The sequence below is a fragment of the Ovis aries genome, chromosome 19 (genome assembly GCF_016772045.2).
Source record: "Ovis aries strain OAR_USU_Benz2616 breed Rambouillet chromosome 19, ARS-UI_Ramb_v3.0, whole genome shotgun sequence".
Lineage (NCBI taxonomy): Eukaryota > Metazoa > Chordata > Mammalia > Artiodactyla > Bovidae > Ovis > Ovis aries.
In genome coordinates, this window is record NC_056072.1 from 6,878,457 (window position 1) to 6,902,179 (window position 23,723).

At 47.9% G+C, this 23,723-nt stretch overlaps 1 protein-coding gene across 4 annotated transcripts in view; it reads left to right on the top strand.

Moving 5' to 3' along the window:
- Window positions 1–23,723, top strand: part of CMTM7 (CKLF like MARVEL transmembrane domain containing 7) — a 110,141-nt gene that overhangs the window by 37,236 nt on the left and 49,182 nt on the right. The window contains exons 3-5 of one of the 4 annotated variants that reach the window (XM_015102212.3): window positions 2,662–2,760; window positions 6,062–6,143; window positions 7,753–8,353. In XM_015102212.3, the coding sequence (XP_014957698.2) occupies window positions 2,662–2,760; window positions 6,062–6,143; window positions 7,753–7,763 (192 nt within the window). In that variant the 3' untranslated portion in view covers window positions 7,764–8,353. Of the gene's footprint in view, window positions 1–2,661; window positions 2,761–6,061; window positions 6,144–7,752; window positions 8,354–23,723 lie in introns of those variants that run through there. The other 3 variants (XM_060402725.1, XM_027957945.2, XM_060402726.1) reach the window with 3 other exon arrangements.

Consider the following 23,723-nt stretch of genomic DNA (forward strand, 5'->3'; position numbering starts at 1 on the left):
TGGGAATATACCTAAGAGTGGAATTGCTGGGTCACATGGTAAATGTTTAATTGCTTGAGAAACTGCCTGGCTATTTTCCCAAGTGGATGTGCCATGTTGCATTCCAGCAGTCTTCCCACTTGTTCTTTTTCAGGATTATTTTGAATTGTAGTTCCATAAGGACTTTATAATCAGCTTTTCAGTTTCCACTAAGAAGTGAGCTGAGATTCTAATAAGAATGACGTTGAATCTGTAGATAAATTTAGAGAGTATTGCCATTTTAATAGTAATATAAAGTCTTGTGATCCGTGAGCATGGAAGGTTTTTCCATTTATTTAGATCTTCTGAAACGTCTTTCAACAATGTCATGTAACTTTCAGAGTACGAGTTTTATACTATTTTTGTTTAGTGTGTTGCTAAGCATCCTACCCTTTGTGATACTATTTCAAATGTAATTATTAATTTCATTTTCAGATTGTTCACTGCAAGTGGATAGAAATACAATTGATTTCTGTTTATTGATCTTGTATCCTCAATTGTGTTGAAATCATTTTTTAGATCTAATAGACGGTTAGTGGATTCCTTGGTGTTTTCTATCTGTGGCAGCATACTGTCTGTAAATAGAGATAGTTTTACATTTGTTTGCAGTCCGGATGCTTTTTACTTCATTTTCTTGGCTTACTGTAAGAAATTGAATGTTGAAGTGGCAAGAGCAGATAGCATCTTGTTCCCAATCTTAGGAGGAGAGTATTAGGTTTTTATCATTAAATGTAACATTAGCTCAGGTTTTTGTAGATAAGTGTTAGTCACTCAGTCATATCCAACTCTTTACAACCCCATGGACTGTAACCTGCCATGCTCCTCTGTCCATGCAATTCTCCAGGCAAGAATACTGGAGTGGGTAGCCATTCCCCTTCTCCAGGGATCAAACCGAGATCTCCTGCATTGCAGGCAAATTCTTTACTGGTTGAGCCACCAGAGATGATATTTATCAAGTAGAAGAAGTTGCCTTTAATCCATTTGTCTATTAAGACAGTCATGTAGGGGGATGAATCCCTCTAGGATTCTGTAATTGCACTGATTTTCATATGTGGAACTATCTTTGCATTCCTGGAGGAAATTCTGATTGGCTGTGATGTATAATTCGGTTTATATGTAGCTGGATTTGGTTTGCTAGTCTTTTGTTGAGCATTTTTGCATTGATATTCATAAGAAATATTATTGGTCTGTAGTTTTCTTGTGATGTCTTTGGTTTTGTTATCAGAAGTGTTTGTGTCTCTTATGTTTTTTAGAAAAGTTTGGAAAGAGTTGGTATTGCTTCCTCTCTAAATGTTTGTAATTCTGCATGGAAGCCATCTGGTCTGGGCTTTTCCTGTGGGTAGTGTTTTTATTATTCATTCAGGTTCTACTATTTTAGATCCTATTGAGATTATTTCTCCTTGAGTCATTTTCAGTAGCATGTCTTTCTAGGAATATCTCCGTTTCATCTAACTTATCTAACTTATTGGTGTACAACCGATCACGGTATTCTTTTAAAATCCTTTTTATTTCATCAGTAGTGATGTCTCCTCTTTCATTTCTGATTCTGGCCATTTGAATGTTTTTCCTCTCTTATTTTTTCCCCTTGGTCAGTCTAGGTAAAGTTTTCTCTATGTTGTTGATCGTTTCAAGGAGCCAGCTCTTGATTTCATGGACTTTCTTTGCTGTTCCTTTCTCTGTATCACTCATTTCTGCAGTAATCCCTGTTTCCTTCTTTCTTCTTGTTGTAGGTTTTAGCTTACTTTTCTTTTCCCAGTGTCCTAAGGTGAAGGTTTAGGTTATTCATTTGGAACCTCTCTTCACTTTTAATATATGCCCTAACAGCTACAAATTTCTCTGTAGAGCGCAGTCCGCTTTCGGTGGCCCTAAGACCCAGCTCGCCCTTCTGATCTGGTGTTGGTAGGGGAGGGGTGGCGTGAGGAGAAGCATCCTCTTGTTGTCAAAAGACAGAGACCCCACCTCCTCCAGGACCTGCAAAGCCCCCATTTAATCATGGAGAATGAATGGGGCATAAAGAGATGGCCTCATGGACCCAAGGGAAGCAAAGATGGGGTCAGCCCTTCCTGCAGACCCTCGGCAGTCTGGTCTGCGGGCACGTTTTCAACAGCCAAGAAGAGGGAAGAAAAGATGCGGGTAGAACTAGGAGGACTTTGGTCCGCAGAATGGGGAGGCCCTCCAGGCAGCCATCAAAGCCAGCGCGTTGCAAGCCCAGACTTTTCTCTGCAGCAGGAGCGAAGGCACACATCTCTTTAAGGGCTTTGCTTCTCAGAGCTGGAACTGTACTGAAACGCTCCAGCCTGGAAGTTGCAAGCAGCTCATTTGCTTGTTAGGAGCTTTAGCCGGAGGTCCAGGTAACCATGGACAGCCTGACCTCAGGAGTGCAGCCATCCTTAGGAGACATCTCTGCTCATCTGAGAAGCATCTTTGTCTTTGTCGCCTCTCTTCCTGCCTGCCCAGCGTCTTATCTCTCCTGCTTGGCCTCATCCTGGCCAGCCGTCCTTTCTTGTTGCCTGTGAGCTCCACTGCTCCTGCTGGGGTGTTACCGGGAGAAGAGGAAGTGTCTCCCTCTCCCCTCTGTCCTTCTCTTCCGAGAGCCGGGAGTGGAGCTCCCTACCCACCCATCTGCTTTGTTTCTGCCCCCAGGAACTCCTGCACTATTTAATCGGTACCCTGCTCCTCCTCATCGCCTCCATCGTGGCAGCTTCCAACAGTTACAGCCTGAGCGGACTGGTGGCTGGAGCGGTGAGGACGTTTCCCAGGAGGCGGCAGGGAGGAATTCCTATTCTGAATGCCCACTTTCTTCCTCACAGGGCAGCAAAGGGATTGTTCTTTGGGGCCTTTCTTTCTCGGGATCAGTCTCCACCTTGATCCACCAGCAGCGGTCCCCAGAGAGCCTGAAACTTGGGCCCATGGCAGAGGGTATCAGGTGGTGATGGGCAGGGCTGTGCAAACTCAAATGGCCCCAGCGGCCCGGACCTCTTTCTTTTACAGCCACTCCTTAAATCAGGGGATAAGTAGGTTTTAATTCTCATGCTTGCCCTGATCATTCACTCGGGGCTGTCTTAGCTCTATGCAGGGAAGGGTTCTGAGGCACCTTGGGGCCCAGGGAACAGTCCTGCGATCAGCTATCCACCATGAGTCTCAGCTTTGCCATTCCTGACTATTCACAGTATTCAGGCCAGGAAATAACACTCCTCTACCTTTCAGAGGTGAAGACTGACCCACTGGCTAGCCTGAATAGAAGTAGGATGAAGTGGACAAAAATAGAGCATGGTGGGAGCTATGTGTATTTATCATCCAGAGACACACAGATGTGTCTATGTGAGTGTGAGTCACTCAGTCGTGTCTGACTCTTTGCGACCCATGGACTGTAGCCTGCCAGGCTCCTCTGTCCATGGAATGAATTCTCCAGGCAAGAATACTGGAGTGGGTAGCCATTCCCTTCTCCAGGGATTGAACCCAGGTCTCCCACATTGCAGGCACATTCTTTACTGTCTGAGCCACCAGGGAACCCACATGTGTCTTAGAAGCCACATATGGGAAGCCACATTTTTTAAAAGATCTATAGGTTCCTGTCATCTGATTTCTGATTTAGCTTATTGTTTATAGTTTGGAAGCCTGTGGGCTACAACTGATTTGCCTCACTTTTCAAATGAGTTTGAGGAGAAGCTGTCTGTGTGATAGTCACTCACTTCCACATGGAACTCAAAATCTCTTGACTTTGGGCTGAGAGCCAATGAGTGCCTGGGATTCCACCAAAGGGTGGAGTCTGCAGGGGGCAGAAGGTCCCTGCAGAGGGGCAGCCAGACCTCTGAGCACTCACGCCCCTTGAGCTTAGTCATTCAGTCGTGTCTGACTCTTTGTGACCCAATGGACTGTAGCTCCTCTGTCCATGGGATTCTCAAGGCAAGAATACTGGAGTGGGTTGCCATTTCCTGCTCCAGCAGATCTTCCTGACCCAGGGATCGAACCCTCGTCCCCTAATTTGTGCCCCTTAAGCCCCTCCCGTACCCCTTCCCCACTGTGGAGGTTAGTTTCCAATAAGAGGGATGTTTCTCACCTGCCCGCTGGCGGAGGAAGCACAGGGGAGATTCGTGCCCACCGTGTTTCAGGACCACATGGGCGGAGTCCCACTGGGTTTTCTGATTCAGGTGGCGCATGACAGTATTAGCCCTGGACTCCCAACAACTCCCACTTGTCCTCCACCTGTCCTGTGGGAACCAGCATGGACCTGGAGAAGCCAGAAGAAATGCAGAGATACAGTCCCTGCTGTATGAGAAAGTGATGCTCTTGCTTAGGAGGCCGGGGCTGTGAAACAGTTAACATGCAAGGCCCTGTCGTCCAGAAGCACATTATGTAGCCCTGTAATAAACTGTTCAATTACGCAGCGTGAACAGTTGGGGAGCAGGACAGTGTATAATGTGCTAATTGTGCAGAACAGACAATGAGAGGCCAGGACAGGCTGTAATAGGCTGATTATGTGGTGCAGACAATTGGTACAAAAGGAACCAGGGAGACGGACAAGGGGGAAGAGGAGGCTGGTGGGGGCTGGCAGGGCAGCCACGTGTGGGAACCAGCAGGCAGGCAGGATAGTCCTGCACTTGGGTTGGCTGCTCTGGGCTGTTCCTGCTGGACCTCCGGGAGCCCCCAGGCATCCACTTTGGGGGGCCTGTGGACACTTGGGCAAGGTGAGCAGAGAGGAACCCTGGGCTCAGATCTCTGGTCTGGCCTGGCTGGCTCCACTGCCCTGGCTTAAAGAGTTGACCTCCCGTCCCTGCTTTCTTGAGCTGCAAAAACATGGGGGGAAAGGTAACAGCTGTGCTCCCGTCTGGCAGAGCTGTGAGGCTAAAGGAAGCCATGCGTCTGAAGGGCTTAGAACACTGCCTGGGATGAAGTGATCATGCTCCCTCAGCATTAGCACTTGCTGCTACAGTTGTTGTTAACCAGAGGTCCCCAACCTCTGAGATCTCATGGCCGATGATCTGAGGTGGAGCCGATATAGTAATAATAGAAATAAATGTAACGCACTTGAATCATCCTGAAACCATTCCTCTTCCCTGGTTCGGGGAAAAATTGTCTTCTATGAAGCCCAGCCCTGGTGCCAAAAAAGTTGGGGACCTCTGTGACAAGTCGGGAAAGGCTACCGGCTTCCAAGTTCCAGGCAGAGACACCTGAGCCTGTGTCTGCTGCTCATTCCATCATTTAATAATCCTCTGTGAGGCCCTTCAAAGTGTTAGTGAAATTGTTAGTCACTCAGTCATGTCCGAGTCTTTGTGACCCCATGGACTGTAGCCCGCCAGGCTCCTCTGTCTGTGAAATTCTCCAAGCGGGAATATGGGAGTGGGTAGCCATTTCCTTCTCCAGGGGATCTTCTGACCCAGGGATCGAACCTGGGTCTCCTACATGGCAGGCAGATTCTTTACCATCTGGGAAGGTAAAGAAAGTAAAGGACTTCCCCACCAGGGAAGCCCAGGAGGTCCTTTGCCTACCACAGATGAGAAGGCTGTGCAAGGCTGGGTGCTCACAGCGGAACGCAGGGAGGACAGGCATGCTGCTTGAACTTATTTCAGCCTAATGTTACTTAAACATGTGTAAACTTGATGCCAGGTATGGGGCCTCAACTTCTGGCTCCAGGACAGCTGGGAAGCCAGACAGAACAGAAAGCCTTTGTGGATGAAGTACATATGATGCTACCTAACCAAGATCCATTTGAACACTGAATGTTAAGAACCCCGAATAAAATGTACTGTTCCTCCTTTTTCTGTCTTATTAGACGAGGATAAAGAGTGGGGGCACGTAGTTGTCTGGAGAAAGGTGAGGGGTGGTGCCCAGAGGCCTGGCTGCGACCCAGTTGCGGCCTGACTGAGGCCAGGGCATCACCTCCGTGGCTGCGTGAGGACAGGTGGCCAGGTCAGATGAGTCCCCGGGCTCCCTCGCAGCCACAGCCAGTACAGGAAACGGGCACAGGGACGAGCCGCTGAAGGGGCTGCCCGCATGACTGGCCCTTGCCCTGGGCACCTCCTGGCCCCTCTCTCTCGTGCAGGTCTTCGGTTTCCTGGCCACCTTCCTCTGCCTGGCGAGCGTGTGGCTGTCCTACAAGATCTCGTGCGTGACCCAGTCCACAGGTGAGTTCTGCTCTGAATACAGATGACCAAGAAGGTTCCCTGTGCTCAGGAATGGGAGGACATGGGCTCTGGAGCTTGGCACTAGGGGACCACTGACAGAGCACCAGCCTGTCTCCATGGCGCGCAGGGTCACCCCAACATTCTCATTCTCTTGATGGCAAAGCGTTTTCTTTAAATGAGTTTCCTAATGACAAAAATAAAAGGTAGTATATTTAGAAAATAGAAATAATAAAAAAAAATTTTTAAATAAAAACCATTATCACACTACCGAGAAACAGCACCTGCTGGGTGTCTGTCCCTTCAGCATTTCCTTGCTCTGAATATGCAAAGAGAGCTGTGCCTTTGTGTTTTGGGCCATGCCGTGCAGCTTACAGGATCTTAGTTCCCTGACCTGGGATGAAAGCCAAGCCCCCTTCAGCGGAGGTGCAGAGTCCTAACCTCTGGACCGCCCGGAAAGTACCAAGAGATGTGCGTTTATTAAAGGATCAGACTTCGTGCATGATTTTGCAAACTGCTTCTCTGCTCCTACCCAGACCCTTACCGGTCACTTTCTCCACATTATTAAGTGTCCTGCTCGGGCATCCGTCATCGCTCGGTGGCATTGCCCTGGCTCCTCTGCGTGTCAGCATCGTAGTTTACTGAACTTGTCTATTTGGGCACATTATATGTATATATATATATTTTTTTTTATTAAAAATTCTTTCCTACTCAACAGTGCTGTAATGAACAAATGAACACCCTTGTAAATATACCCCCAGACACATAACCTAATTTTTTTTCACCTTTAGAATAAATTCCTAGAAATAGGATTGCTGAAAGTTGAACTAGCTATACTGTACTTCTTTCTTTGAATCAGTACTCTTTGCTCATTATTCTTTTATTTGTTTTTAAAACATACATTAAAAATATCAAAGCACCTTACAGAGTGCTTGCCACAGTAGAGCTTCAGTCTCCTTCTAAAACTCCCACTGGCAGAAAGCTGACAGAAGGCTGGGTGAACAGAGCCAGTCACCAAGGATCACGGTGGTAGGACTCCCTTTAGGGAAAATGTCCAGAATAGACAAATCCACAGAGACAGAGAGCGGAGTACCGGTTGCTTAGGGCTGGGGGCAGGGGTACAGGAGTGACTGCATATGTGTTTGAGGCTTCTTTTGGACACGATGACTGTTCTAAGATTGTGTGGATGGTTATACAATTCTGTGAATATAGTGAAAACCACGGAACTGCACACTTTAAATGAGTGAACTGTGTGGTAGATTAATTATATCCCTGTGAGGCTGTTTAAGAATGAATGATGAAAAAAAGAATGTGAAAAAGTTAATAGGTAGTGTCTAAAAGTGATACACCAATCAACGTTGATATAAATATGTTAAACTTACGGAGGAAGACCCGAAATAAATAGCCGAAGGAGTTAAAGTACCTCTGAGAAAGAAGCCTGGGGTGGGGAGGAGCTGGGAGGGGAATCTCTTATTTCGTTTTTACAAATGGACTGAAAAAGCATAAAGTAATTCCCACAGCCTTGGTGTGGGCCGAGGAACGCAGCGCATGCGCAGCCCTGGGGCAGCCCTGCGGGCCTGGCCCCCTCAACCCTGCCCTTCCCTTCCCCCAGACGCAGCCTGACGCCCCCAGGGCCCCCCAGCCCTGTGGGAGGTCCTGCAGGACGTGTGACCCCGCGGATGGAGGGTCATGAGCTGGCGACCCCAGAAGAAACCGGGGTCTCGGGACTCGCACCGGATCCCCCGGCTGGTAGGCGCGGGAAGGACTCTTCTTCCGGCTTCCAAGCAGGTCCAGCCTCTCTCTGCAGCCTTACACACTTCATCAGAGAGTATTCCTCCCTGTCTGGGAAAGAAAAGCAGCCACCAGGAAAATCTGATCTCTTCCTCCAGCTTTAGAACTGCCTCAGGGACTGATGCCCCCCACCCCCCACCCCCCACTTAAGCTGATGGAGGGAGGGGGTTCTGAATACTCCTGTGAAGCCTGTCCCTCTCTCCAGCCCTCGGGAGGAGCACTGCCTTAACGTCTCTTCTGAAAACACAGCCATCTAATTTATCTCGCTTGGAAATCCGGTCTTGAAGGTACCCTCTTCCTTAAAAGTGAAGCCTCGTGGTAGCACCATGCGGTCAACCAGTCACCAACTAGGAGGTGTCACGGGCCCTTTCCTGTTGTTCCCATTGTGTATGTGTTTTTAAATAAAATGTTAACTTGGCCAATTGCAGGAGTTCTTACTAAATTAGAAGAAGGCTGTAAAACCAGAGTGAAGCACGTGCTACCTGAGGACCCACTAGGTTCATGTGCCCACCAGAGGGGAGAAGAGGAAAGAATGCATATTATCCTGGCCTCAGACTTGTGTGTTTTCAAAGTACATTAAGGGTGGAAACCAGCGTAATTCACATAAGACTCAAAAGCAACTTGGGCAGCCTTAAAAAAGCGGGAAATTCTGACACATGGTACACCATGGATGAACCTTGACAACATCATATTAAGTGAAGCAAGCCAGACACTAAAGGACAAATACTATATGATTTTAGTTACAAGAGGTGCCTAGAGTAGGCAAAATTCAGAGACAGAAAGTAAAATGGCGATTGGTTGCCTCCAGAGTCTGGAGGGCGGAATGGGGAGTATTTAATGGGTAGGCACAGCTTCTGTTTGGGAAGGTGAAAATATTCTGCTCTGGTTGGGTCTTCCTTGGCAGTCCAATGGGTAGGCTCTTTGCTTCCACTGCAGGGGCTGCAAGTTTGATTCCTGGTTGGGGAACTAAGAACTCACATGCCACCAAAAGAACAAAAAATACATTCTGGAGATGGTGGTGACGGCTGCACATTAATCTGAATGTAATTAACGCCTAAAAAATTGTTTAAATGGTTAACTTTTCTGTTACGTATATTTCACCAAGAGTTTTTCTTCTCTTAAAGCAACGCAGGACCCTCTGTCTAAGGCTCCTAAGTAACTGACAAGCTTCTTGGGAAATGGAGAAAGAGAGACACAGTTCAGCCCAGCAGAGGCCAGCACCATGTTCTAACAGCTAAGCCTTGCAGGTCTAGAGAATACAGGTCTGTCATCTCAGGGGCAGTGCCCACGAGTAAGCCAAACTCTGTCCCCACCACCCCAGCTCCCAGCACAGGGAGGTGACCCACCAAGCAGTCCCAGCCCGGCAGGACCAAGCGGAGATATGGGAGGAGGGACATTTGAACCCATGGTGGGAGGATGGTTAGGACTCCGCGCTTCCACTACAGGGGGCATGGGACCTGCAGGGACCTGCCCCAAGGACCGAGAGCCAGTTTTCACTCGTCATGACCACTGCAGGCCCAGGAGAGGGTGTTGACACCAGGGACCCTGGGAGGTGAGGCCAAAGTGGGTCGGCCCACATGGTCTCCCACGAACAGGCGGCAGAGCCCTGGGGAGGGACCTGGAGGGTGGGGTGGTGCCCTCCATGGGGCAGGCCTCTGCACAGACGCTTCTCACCATCCACAAGGAAACACTTCTGCTCAGTGAGGCTCCCAGGTGCGGCCACAGAACTGGCCCTTCCTCCAGGGGCCCCATGAGGAAGCCCACCTGTCCCAAAGGCCGGGTGGAGACCCCAGGAAAAAGCCGAGGGCACATGAGGTCAGGGCTGGAGATGGGGTTTGAGTCCAGGTCCTCACCCTGGACCTGGAGGCTCGGCCTGGACTTAAAGTCTCCGTCCTTAGCCTGGGCCTTCAGTCAGGATGCTCAGGTGACCCAAAGCTGGCCCAGACCTGTGCCACCACCTCCCAGGCCTCGTTCGTAGCCTGGGTTGCTACCTTCTGTTGCCATGGAGATACGGCAGGCCTTTGGGTCCCACTTCTTCCCCACTGTAGGGCAGTTTCTGGACTGTAGCAGTGAACAGGGGCTCACAGAGGTGAATTTTTATTTTAAATTTTTAAAAGAAGTTATCCTGTTTTTTAAATTAACTCATTAATTGGCTGATTCAGATCTTAGTTGAGGCCCTCGGATCTTTTCCTTGCGCACTCGATCTATCTAGTTGCGGCATCAAGGCTCAGTAGCTGCAGAACACAGGCTTAGTTGCCCGAGGCATGTGGGATCTTAGTTCCTCAACGAGGGATTGAACCCTGGTCCCCTACATTGCAAGGCCGAATGTTTACCACTGGACCATCAACGAAGTCCCCAGATGTTGATGTTATGTGCAAAATATATATTAACATCTTAAGATGCACACTCTGTTATTGATGGCAAACACTGACAGTGGGAACCCCGCCTCACACAGCCCTAGGAGAAGGCTGGCCTTGCACCTTGCCTGGTCCAGGGAGGCACCAGGAATGCGAGGTGAACTTCTGAGAACCTTCCAGGATATCTTGGATGAGCCAGGCTTCCTCCACCTCCAGCCACCAAAAACAGGTAGATGAATGAGCAGAAGAGGCTACAGCCCCATTTAGCACCTTACTCCAAACGGCATGTAGTTAAGGTCACTCCTCTTATAGGCTGACTGCATTAGAAGTCAGTGTTATAAATGTAAGTGAATAATTTATATGGATGCCATATTTCCAGTTTTATATAATGGGATTTCATGCGTAGTTTCGACTGACAAGGGGGACTTCTCTGCTTTAAAAAAAAAAAAAAGCACTCCTTGAGCTGAAGGGAGCTGCCAGGCTGCCCACTAGACACCAGACAAATGGACAGGGCAACCAGTCCAGGTTGGAGAGGGCCAAACACCGGGAGAAACTTCCTCTGGAGGCCGCGGTGACCATACCTGGTGCCTCTGGACCTTGTAAGGAGACTGAGTCAACTGGTAGCTTCTTGGGGGTTCACTGCCAAGAAAAAGAGAACACGATTAACTCTATATAGAGTTGTGCAAAAAAGGAAACTCTAGTATGAAGTGTTGCGCCGGATTCAGTTCTGAAGAGGGATTAAATAGTCAATAGCCAGAAAGCTATTGATCTGGTCGAAACAAAAAAGGAGAAAGAAACGCCGGGCCGGGGATGCACGTGGAGGGGCGGCCGCAAGCGCCACCGGGGTCGCCAGAAGCCCCACGTGACTGAGAGAAGTAGAAATCTGGATTTTTAGGCCAAACAAAACTTGCGTGGGCTGGCTGCAGCTGGTTTGCAGAGCACCCCCGACTCCTAGCGGCGGTCCTCGGGCAGGCCGGGGAGGGGCGGGGGCGCAGGAAGTCAGTTGCTTCCTGCGCCCGCTCGGGCGGAGCCCTCCCCCGGGAGCCGGGTCCCCCGCCCGAGCCGCGCCTCTGGGCGCCGCCACTGCTCCCCGCGGGCTCGGCTTCCTTCTGCGGAGAAGCACCCGGCCCCGCCGGAGGCTGCTCGGCTCCCCGCGCCCGCAGCGCCGCCTTCTGGTGGCCGTGGGGAGCGCCGCCGCCGGCCCGGAGAGCCGAGACATCCGAATCCAGGGTTCAGGATCAGAAGCACAACTTGCAGGTTTTATTGGAACCTCAGGCACTCAGACGCATCATAATTCCCTAGTTCGTGATGCTCACGCGCTGATCACTGGCTTCTGACCACATTTAACTGTAACTACACGCTTCCCACCCCATCCCCGCTCCTGGTTCTCCTTTCTTTCGAAATCTCCATTCACCACACCTTTGCTTTTCTTACCGCATAATTCTAGTTTCGCTCGATGTATTGCCTAAAAAGTGCAGATGAGTACGGCAATTCTTTATAATTAAACGAAAAGGACTCCATGCCGTAGGTCATCCTTTCACTATGTTGCTGTAACAGACACACCACCCCCCGCCCCCACCTTGTTTCAGGCAACACTTAGCATCCTCTCAGCCCTTATTCGCGCCCTCTCTTAATCCAGCCAAGAACCGCGTGTCTGCCGCGCAAAGGCTGTGACCAGTTTCACTCCAGCGCAAGCACAGAGCTGGGCCGCAGGCTTCACGGACAGCTTTTGACTGCCACTCCAGAGCTTTCCTGTGGACCCTGCCATGGGTGTGCAGCCCGCAGTTACGGGAGAGTTCCTGCCCGTAGGGTGATGCTGGCTAATTGGACACAGCAGTCAGTGGATACATTTGTCCTCCTTACCTGAGACACACTGTCCTGTGTGTAGCCGCTCAGTCATACCGACTCCTTGCGACCCCGTGGATAGTAGGCCGCCAGGCTCCTCTATCCACGGCAGGCTCCTCTGTCCATGGGATTCTTCAGGCAAGAATACTGGAGTTGGTTGCCATGCCCTTCTCCGGGGGATCTTCCCAACCCAGGCATGAAACCCAGGTCTCTCGCATTGCAGGCGGATTCTTTACCGTCTGAGCCACCAGGGACGCCCAGACTGTCCTGAGGCAGATTTTATACAGTGTCTCCCATGGGACCCTGCAAACGATCACACAGAGTGGTCCATTCGGCAGCCTCCTACTGGCTTCACTGCCCAGGTAGGTAGTCCATCTGGGTCTGTGAGTACAAGTCAAAAATAGGCCGCCGCTGCACCAACTAACTGCCTTACTCAGGGGCCACCTTGGAAGACAGTAGTGAAGGTTGCTGAGCCCAGTGGTTGGAGCTCGGAGCATCTGACTCTTCCAAGGAAAGAAAATAGCCTGGAGGGAGCGATGAAAGGCCAGGGGCAACCCCCCACAGGCCCCGCAAGAAGTGGGCAGGCAGAAAGCCGCCAAGATTCTCAAACGAGCGAGTCGTTTGAACAAAAAGTGAGTCACCTTCCAAGTAAAATTCCTGGGTAAGGAAGGAGGCCACGGAATGCCAGGAAAAAGGCAACCCAGGAAAACCGCTGTACAGATGAATCTATTTTACAATAGCCAAGACAGGTGATTGACAGGGTTAAAAGGGGCGGACAGAGCGGACCAGAGGAGTCGTGAGCTTGCACGTGGGAAGCAACGCGGGAACCTGGACTGAGTCAGCGAGTCCTGCGCGTGAAGACCTACTCGGTGCGAGCTGACTCCCCTCAGACCCGGTGAACCAAAGCCATGGGACGGGCGCGGACAAGATTCAGGTATGGATCGGCTCTCCGGATTCACCCCTCCCAGGGGAAGCCCCGCGTGCTCCTGAACTTACGGAGTACAGGCTGTAGTTTTGTGGGGGGTTTGGGTGGCTTTGCTCTGACGGTGCTTGCCTCTCTTTCATAAGAACCTGCTCGCGGGACCCACTCATTTGATCCACTGTTGGTGGCTCCTCTGAGGGTCAGATGCAGGCTCCAGGATAGGCTTTTCCCCGTAAAGTTTGCCGAGCATAACATTCGAGACAGCACCTTCTTCCTGGGAGAAGAAAGGGCACACGGTCTTTTGAGGGTGGCCAGGGTCAACACGGAGTTCCCACGCTTCCTGGGGAGCTGCACGCCCTCTGTCAGGCCGGTGGAGGCCAGGAGCTTTACTGTGGACTCTGGGTGCCTAGGTAAGAAGGTGGCCTCGTTCATTTCCACCACTCTGGAGGCTTCCAACGTGGCGCAGTGCCACTCTCCTCATACCTGGCTCTTGGCCTGCAGTCTAGGGTATGGCTAACAGTTTATGTTTTAAATGGGGGCGGGGTGGCGGCCAGGGATGGAAGAAACCAGTTTGCTTCCACCTGGCATAGCACACAGTACACTTAAGGCCCTGAATTCTCCAGTGAGACAGCATCAGTGGCTTGGACACAGCTTGTTACCATGTGAACTGTTGGTGGGCATGCAAGCGTCTCTATGACGGCTTCACAGGCCAAACTGCTTTTGCTTAGTGACCCACGCTCCCCTCAGCTGCCTTCCAAGTAGCCAGCTTGGGAGCTGCTTCACAAAGAGACGTTTCACAATCAGTGAACAAGAAACTTGGTGTGACCACAAATTACGGCAAAAATCCCAGCTCCACTGGCCCCTTTGCATATTGCATAGAGACAGTACATCCCAAACCTGGGAATATTCCTGTAACCTCCACCCCCAGATGTCAGACCTGTGGTCATATTTGAATGAGGGCCCCAATACCCAATAATCTTGGAAGCCCTTTAGGCGCTCTATCCTTGCACCTCCTTCAGACCAGTAACGGGTGCCTGTTACTGATTGCGCAGCTGATGGAGGCCTTTTACCATGATGGCTTTTGGCTCTCCTGGCCCTCTGAGCTGCTGGTGGTGTTTTGATAAAAACTGTAATAGACACACCAGAAGAGCATAGAGGTTGGAGAAATTTTGGCCAAAACATAAGTATAAGAGACAAATAAAATGTTACATATTTAAAGGAGATAGCGCAGTGATTTGACGTATGTCTGCTTTGTGAAATGATTGCCACAGTCAGGTTAACACATCCATCACCTCACAGCTACCTCTTTTTTTAAAGTGAGTGGTTGAGCTTTTGAATTTGAGAACTTCCTCCTGCCCCTGAGAAGCAACTGTGAACGTGACTAACCTCTGGTCAAAACAGCCTCCAACCTGACATCCTGCAAGTCTGAACTAAATTCCGTAGGTGGGATGAGCTCTAGGAAGTTCTGTTGTATAAACACTACGGATCTTGCAGTTAAGCCCAGTCCCTAAGCCTTTGACTTCGCCAACAGGTGTCTTCCCTCATGGAGTGCTAGTCTCATGAAAGCCAGCTGACGAGAATCAGTGAAGGAGCCCACCCTGCTCCCAGGTGAGCAGGCCCTCTTTAATGCCAGAGCCTTCCCGTGAAGGCAGACGGCTGGTGGCCTGCAGCAGTGGGTGTCCCATGTGATGAGCTGAATTTCACAGGGGACTTTGTAGTCAGGGCATTGCCCATCCCCGCTCTCCTAGGAATCAATGAACAATATCTGTATATCAGCTCATGGACTGTCACTTATGACCCAGCTTTAATGGTCAGGTCTTTGGGCCCCCCAGGACTGGACTCGTAAAGAGATCCCGTATATTGGATGACCTCCCCTTGGAAACATAACAGTTTTCAGATCCAATATTTCCATTATATGCATAGTTATATGAAATAACCACACCTAGAGAACAGTGTCGAGACAAACATATGTGGGAAAAGCCAACACGTGTGGCCATCACCTCTCGCTGTTGTTTAGTCGCTAAGTCACAGGCGACCCCATGGACTGTAGCCTCCCAGGCTCCTCTGTCCATGGGATTTTCCAGGCAAGAGTACTGGAGTGGGGTGCCATTTCCTTCTCCAGGGGATCTTCCTGACCCAGGAATTGAACCCGGTCTCCTGCATTGCAGGTGGAGCCATCACCTCTGCTGCTGTGCTCAAGTCCACCGTAGCTGTAATGGAACCGCCATAAAGCTTGAGATGCCTAGAGAGGAATCATGGAAGTGAGTCTTCACTGCAAAGACCTGTATCGTTGGTCCACTATCCTAGAGTCCTCAGTGAGGACTTCCACAGGGCCACCTGGCCTGTCTTCCCCTATTGGCAGCTTGCTCAAGAGTGACTAGCCCCCCTGTCGACCTGAGCTCCTCAAGGGCTTTTGCACCTGCTGTGATCTCAACAGGTGAATGGGTGGATGTTTCATTTTGTTCAGATCTACGCAGATACGCTTGACCACTTTGTCCCAGATATTTTACGGTCACCCTCCCCTGCCCACTGTCTGCGCCACTGGAAAGTAGCAACTCCTGGGCCGGAAAGGAAGATGAGCTGGATCATCCCCCTGTGGAGTGGATGCCTCTCAGCTGATCAGGCGTGAACATGGCTGACCCCAGAAGTGCACTGAGGTCCAGGGCAAACGAGCACCTTTTTTTTCTTCTCTTTTTACCAACATGGACCAGCAGTTTCAAATGTCCTTCCCCTAATATTCTAGTTCTCATGACGTTGAAAGTCTCACCTTCACCTAACCCGCTGCAGGTTCCCAAGGGCCAGTGGCCGATCAAGACAAGCGTGGAAGGTCCTGGAGGTTCATTTCCTCTTATTTTGGGAGCTTATTGGAGAAATGGCTCAAAAAGACTGAGTTAGCACAATAGAAATATATACTGATTCCAGCTCCTGGGCTTTAAAAAATTTTTTATCGGAGTATAGTTGCTTTACCGCGTTGTATCAGTTTCTGCTGTAAGCCACGTGAGTCAGCTATGTACACATATACATATGTTTTGTCTCTTTTTTTGGATTCCTTCCTATTTTAGGTCACCACATAGAATTGAGTAGAGTTCCATGAGCTATACAGCTCATTCTCATTAGTTATCTATTTTATACAGAGTAGTGTGTATATGTCGACCCCTATCTCCCAATTCATCCCACCTCTTCCTCCCTTGGTAAACATAAGTTTGTATTTTTACATCTGTGACTTTATTTCGGCTTTGCAAATAAGTTCATTTGTACCATTTTTTTTTTCTAGATTCCACAATATAAGAGGTATTATACATTTGTCTTTTTCGGGCTTCACATTGTATGACGATCTTTTTTTAAAATTTATTTTAATTGGAGGCTAATTTAAAATGTTGTAGTGGTTTTTGTCATACACTGACATGAATCAGCCTTGGGTATGCATGTGTCCCCCATCCTGGCCCTCCCTCCTACCTCCCTCCCCATTCCATCCCTCAAGGTCATCCCAGTGCACTGGCCCTGAGCGCCGCCTCACGCATCACACCTGAACTGGAGATCTATCTCACATGTGTTTCAGTGCTATTTCAATACACATGTTTCAGTGCTATTCTCTCAAATCATCCCACCCTCGCCTTCTCCCACAGAGTCCAAAAGTCTGTTCTTTACATCTGTGTCTCTTTTGCTGTCTCACATATAGAGTCATTGTTACCATCTTTCTAAATTCCATATATATGCATTAATATACTGTATTGGTGTTTTCCTTTCTGACTTACTTCACTCTGTATAATAGGCTCCAGTTTCATCCACCTCATCAGAACTGATTCAAATGCATTCTTTTTAATGGCTGAGTAACACTCCATTGTGTATATGAACCTTGCATCCCTGGGATAAAGCCCACTTGGTCATGATGTGTGATCTTTTTAATATGTTGTTGGATTCTGTTTGCTAGAATTTTTTAAGGATTTTTGCATCTATGTTCATCAGTGATGCTGGCCTGTAGTTTTCTTTTTTGTGTGTGGCATCTTTGTCTGGTTTTGGTATTAGGGTGGTAGATTAGGTGGCCTCATAGAATGAGTTTGGAAGTTTACCTTCCTCTGCAATTTCTGGAAGAGTTTGAGTAGGATAGGTGTTAGCTCTTCTCTAAATTTTTGGTAGAATTAACCTGTGAAGCCATCTGGTCCTGGGCTTTTGTTCGTTGGAAGATTTCTGATTACAGTTTCAATTTCCGTGCTTGTGATGGGTCTGTTAAGATTTTCTATTTCTTCCTGGTTCAGTTTTGGAAAGTTATGCTTTTCCAAGAATTTGTCCATTTCTTCCACGTTGTCCATTTTATTGGCATATAGTTGCTGATGGTAGTCTCTTATGATCCTTTGTATTTCTGTGTTGTCTGTTGTGATCTCTCCATTTTCATTTCTAATTTTGTTGATTTGATTCTTCTCCCTTTTTTTCTTGATGAGTGTGGCTAATGGTTTGTCTATTTTATTTATGTTCTCAAAGAACCAGCTTTTAGTTTTGTGGATTTTTGCTATAGTCTCCTTTGTTTCTTTTTCATTTATTTCTGCCCTAATTTTTATGATTTCTTTCCTTCTACTAACCCTGGGGGTTCTTCGTTTCTTCTTTTTCTAGTTGCTTTAGGTGTAGAGTTAGGTTTTTTATTTTATTTTTCTCTTGTTTCTTGAGGTAAGCTTGTATTGCTATGAACCTTCCCTTTAGCACTGCTTTTACTGAATCTCATAGGTTTGGGGTTGTTGTGTTTTCATTTTCATTTCTATGCATATTTTGGTTTCTTTTTTTATTTCTTCTGTGATTTGTTGGTTATTCAGAAGCATGTTGTTTAGCCTCTATATGTTTGTATTTTTAAGAGTTTTTTCCGGTAGTTGGCATCTAATCTTACTGCACTGTGATCCAAGAAGATGCTTGAAATGATTTAAATTTTTTTGAATTTACCAAAGCTAGATTTATTGCCCAGGATGTGATCTATCCTGGAGAATGTTCTGTGTGCACTTGAGAAAAGGTGAAATTCATTGTTTTGGGGTGAAATGTCCTATAGATATCAACTAGGTCTAACTGGTCCATTGTATCATTTAAAGTTTGTGTTTCCTTGCTAATTTTCTGTTTAGTTGATCTATCCACAGGTGTGAGTGGGGTATTAAAGTCTCCACTATTATTGTGTTATTCTTAATTTCCCCTTTCAACTTGTTAGCATTTGCCTTACATATTGTGGTACTCCTATGTTGGGTGTGTATATAATTGTTATATCTTCTTGGATTGACCCTTTGATCATTATGTAGTGTCCGTCTTTGTCTCTTTTCACGGCCTTTATTTCAAAGTCTATTTTATCTGATATGAGTATTGCTACTCCTGCTTTCTTTTGGTCTCCATTCATGTTAAATATCTTTTTCCAACCCTTCACTTTCAGTCTGTGAGTGTCCTTTGTTTCTAGGTGGGTCTCTTGTAGACAGCATATTTCGGGTCTTGTTTTTGTATCCATTCAGCCAGTCTGTCTTTTGATTGGGCCATTCGACCCATTTACATTTAAGGTAATTATTGGTAAGTATGATCACGTTGCCATTTACTTTGTTGTTTTGGGTTTGAGTTTATACACCCTTTCTGTGTTTCCTGTCTAGAGAAGATCCTTTAGCATTTGTTGAAGAGCTGGTTTGGTGGTGCTGAATTCTCTCAGCCTTTGCTTGTCTGTGAAGCTTTTGATTTCTCCACCTTTGAATGAGCTCCTTGCTGGGGACAGTCACCTGGGCTGTAGGTTTCTCTCTTTCATCCCTTTAAGAATGTCCTGCCATTCCCTCCTGGCCTGAAGAGTTTCTATCGAAAGATCAGCTGTTATCCTTATGGGAATCCCCTTGTGTGTTATTTGTTGCTTTTCTCTTGCTGCTTTTAATATTTGCTTTTTGTGTTTGATCTTCATTGATTTGATTAATATGTGTCTTGGGGTGTTTCACCTTGGGTTTATTCTGTTTGGAACTCTCTGGGTTTCTTGGAACTCTCTGGGTTTCTTGAACTTGGGTGGCTATTTCCTTCCCCATTTTAGGGAATTTTTCAACTGTTATCGCCTCAAGTATTTTCTCATGGCCTTTCTTTTTGTCTTCTTCTTCTGGGGCTCCTATGTTGCATTTAACATTGTCCCAGAGGCCTCTGAGGTTGTCCTCATTTATTTTAATTCCTTTTTCTTTTTTCCTCTCTGTTTCATTTATTTCCGCCGTTCTATCTTCCACCTCACTTATCCTGTCTTCTGCCTCAGTTATTCTACTGTTGGTTCCCTCCAGAGTGCTTTTGATCTCAGTTACTGCATTATTCATTATTGATTGACTCTTTTTTATTTCTTCTAGGTCCTTGTTAAACTTTTCTTGCATCTTCTCAGTCCTTGTCTCTAGTCTATTTATCTGTAACTCCATTTTGTTTTCAAGATTTTGGATCATCTTTACTCTCACTATTCTGAATTCTTTTTCAGGTAGACTCCCTGTCTCCTCCTCTTTTGTTTGGTGTGGTGGGCATTTATCATGTTCCTTTACCTGCTGAGTATTTCTCTGTCTTTTCATCTTGTTTAGATTGCTGTGTTTGGGGTGGCCTTTCTGTAGGCTGCAAGTTGTGGTTCCTCTTTATTGCGGAGCTTGCTCCCTGTGGGTGGGGTTGGATGAGTGGCTTGTCAAAGTTTCCTGATTAGGGGAGCTTGCATCTGTGTTCTGGTGGGTGGAGCTGGATCTCTTCTCTCTGGCGTGCAGTGAAGTGTCCAGTAGTGAGTTTTGGGGGTGTCTATGGGTTTGACATGGCTTTGGGCAGCTTGTATTTTAATGCTCAGGGGTGTGTTCCTGTGTTGCTGGAGAATTAGCGTGGTATGTCTTGCTCTGGAACTTGTTTGCCCTTGGGTGGAGCTTGGCTTCAGTGTAGGTATGGAGGCTTTTAGATGAGCTGTTGTCGATTAATGTTCCCTCGAGTCAGGAGTTCTCAAGTTTTGGATTTAAGCCTCCTGCCTCTGGCTTTCAGTCTTATTCTTACAGTAGCCTCAAGACTTCTCCATCCATACAGCACAGATGATAAAACATCTACGTTAATGATGAAAAGTTTCTCCACAGTGAGGGACACCCAGAGAGGTACACGGAGTTACATGGAGAAGAGACGAGGGAGGAGGGAGATAGAGGTGACCAGGAGGAGAACAAGGGCAGTCAAAGAGGAGAGAGCAGTCTAGCCAGTGATCAATTGCCTGTGTGCTCTCCACAGTCTGGAACCCTCAGAGAGGAGAAAAGGGAGGAAGGAGATAGAGGTGACCAGGAGAAGAGGGGGAGTCAAAAGGGGAGAGACCAATCTAACCAGCAGTCAGTCCCCTAAGTGTTCTCCACAGCCTGGAACACCCAGAGAGATTCACAGAGTTAAGTAGAGAAGCGAAGGGGGAGGGAGGAGATAGAGGTGACCTACGGGAGAAAAAGGAGAGTCAAAAGGGGAAGAGGGCAATCAAGCCAGTAATCACACTCCTAAGGAAAAATGGGTACTGAAGATTGGATTCTTAAAGGTACAAAATTGATAACAAATACCAAAAAGCAAAGATTAAAAATCTAGGGTAGAGGTTAGACTCTCAAAAATACAATATTTAAAAAAAAATCACAAAAATTATAATATATATATGAATATTGCTTTAAAAATAGGGTCTTTTTTGCAAGATAATAGTAGGTTATAAAAATGAAAATTAAAGGAGTAATAGAGGACTTAAAATTTTTGAAAAATGATAGATATTTAGGAATTTCTCTGGAGCTGTTGCAGGCAGTTTGGGGTCAGTTCAGTTTCAGATAGTTCCTTGTTCCAGCTTGTAGGTCTCAAGATCTACAGGCCCCTTCCAAAGTAGTCGGTGCTAACGACAGGGTTTTAATCTGTTGCACCTGTCACTTCCCTCTTTATTTTGGCTTCTGTTTGTTGGTCTCTTAGTGTCTAATTTCTGCCCTGACACAAGGGGGCGGTGGTGGTCACTTATTTAGGCTCACTGTAGTGCTGTGGGGAGGGAGGAACACTCCAAACTTGCCGGGAGTGCTCACAGTGTCTCGGCCACACTGGGTTTGCCCCTGCTCACGGCCTGTGTGCTTTCCCGGTCTACACTGCTCAGGCTCCATGTTGCTCTGCAGGGGAACTGTCTAAAGTGGGCCCTGAGTTGCATGCACTTCCCAGGTCTAAGCTGTTCAGGTTCTCAGATACTTCACAAAGGTGCAGACTCGGTTGGGCCTGCGTTTTGTGCCCTTCCCAGGTCCGAGCAGCTCAGGTGACCAGGTGCTTGGCGAGTGCACTCTCCCCAGGTGGGGGTGCGTCTTATCGCCTCCCCCATCCCAGCCCCTCGGTTTCCTGGGTGGCAGTGGGAGGGCTTCCAGTGGGAGCGCTGTCTCAGGCGTGCCCTGTGTCTCCTCTGGGGAGCCGATCTCTGTGACCCTCCTGGCGGATGTCAGCCATCCAGGGTCGCAGGAAGACTTGGTTAGCAACTGGAGCCTGCTCACAGTTTGGTAGAGGATGCCGTCTCTGGGGCCGAGATTGCCTCTTTCCTGCTCTGGCTGCCCCCGCACACCGCGTGCCCCCCACCCCCTGCCCCCACCTCCCTGTCTCCAGCGGGGGATGGGCCGGTCTGCAGCCAGCCAGCTCTCCTGGTGTTTGCTCAGTGCTTTGTTCTGTGAGCCAGCCAGCAGTGTCTTAGGTTAGGGGTTTTCGTGGGATAGTTCTCTTTTTTTTCTCTCTCTGGCTATCCCACAGTTTGGGTTGCTATCTCATGTTTAGTCCAGTTCAGTCGCTCAGTCATGTCCAACTCTGCGACCCCATGAATCGCAGCACGCCAGGCCTCCCTGTCCATCACCAACTCCCAGAGTTCACTCAGACTCACGTCCATTGAGTCAGTGATGCCATCCAGCCATCTCATCCTCTGTCGCCCCCTTCTCCTCCTGCCCCCAATCCCTCCCAGCATCAGAGTCCTTTCCAATGAGTCAACTCTTCACATGAGGTGGCCAAAGTACTGGAGTTTCAGCTTCAGCATCATTCCTTCCAAAGAAATCCCAGGGCTGATCTCCTTCAGAATGGACTGGTTGGATCTCCTTGCAGTCCAAGGGACTCTCAAGAGTCTTCTCCAACACCACAGTTCAAAAGCATCAATTCAAAAAAAAAAAAAAAGCATCAATTCTTCGGCGCTCAGCTTTCTTCACAGTCCACCTCTCACATCCATACATGACCACTGGAAAAACCATAGCCTTGACTAGACGGACCTTTGTTGGCCAAGTACTGTCTCTGCTTTTGAGTATGCTGTCTAGGTTGGTCATCTTAGCTCCCTCAGGTTGCCCTCAGGGCGTTCAGTCCCTGTCCTTACCCTAAGCAATGCAGCCCGCGCCTCTATGTTCGGCCCCGCTTGCTGGTGGCAGATGCGGGCGTCTGGGGCTACTTCTCGACGGGGAGTTGCCGGCAGGCTCATGATCTGTGGGTTTATTTGTTTATCTATCCTCCCAGTTGTGTTGCCCTGAGATTCCTAAACTCCGCAGAGACCCGCCGGTGGGAGGGTTCCCTGGTGTTTGGAAACGTCTCCTGTTTCATGCCTCCCTCCCCCGAGAGGGGTGTCTGTCCCTAACTCTTTTGTCTCGCTTTTTACCTTTTGTATTTTGTCCTACCTCCTCTTGAAGACAATGGGCTGCCTCTCTGGGTGCCTGGTGTCCTCTGCCAGCGTTCAGAAGTTGTTTTGTGGAATATGCTCAGCGTTCAAATGTTCTTTCGATGAATTCGTAGGGGAGAAAGTGGTCTCCCCGACCTATTCCTCCGCCATCTTAGGACTGCCCCCCTCTATAACAATGTTTTTATAGTCCTTGATTTTTATAAAATTTTACTTGGTATTAGCAAGGGATAGTAAAATAGTCCCAGGAAGTCAGCAGCAGATCCATGCACACCCATAAATCTGGTATATGGCAAAAGGCAGCATGGTCTGTTACAGGAGCAGAGCCGCTCACTGAAACAATCGAGGAGTAGGTATCAGATACTCACCCCACACAGAAAAATCAGGGAGGACCAAAGTACTACATATAAGGGGAAAATCCTTAAGTATTTTAGAAGGTAGAGAACATCTCTGACCTTGACGTAACTACAGAACCAAAGTTAAAATATATTTCTGCAGAATAGGAGAAGATATGTCCAAGGCGTGTTACAAAGGGTCGTATCTATAAAATGTCAAGAACTCTCAGGATGGACATGTACACACTGCTATTTTAAAAATAGATAACCAACAAGGACCTACTGTATAGCCCAGGGGACTCTGCTCAGTATTATGAAACAACCTGAATGGGAAAAGGATTTGTGGGAGAATAGATACATGTGTAACTGAATTACTTTGCTGTGCACCTGAAACGAACACATTGTTAATCGCCTTTACTCCAATATAAAATGGTTTTGTTTTTTTTTTTAAAGAACTTTCTAGACTTTGCTGGTGGTCCAGTGGTTAAGACTCTGCCCTCCCAATGTAGGGAGTGCAGGTTCGATTCCTGGTAAAGGGAATCAAGGTTCCACGGACGATAACAATAAAAGAACTCTCAAATGAGGAAGACACAACTCAATATTTATAAAAGGCGACCAAGGTTATAAACAAACCACAGACCCATGGAAACCTAAAACTTAAACAAATGAAAAGCTGCTCAGCCTCACACGTCTCTACTGAAGCTGTTTTAGGCA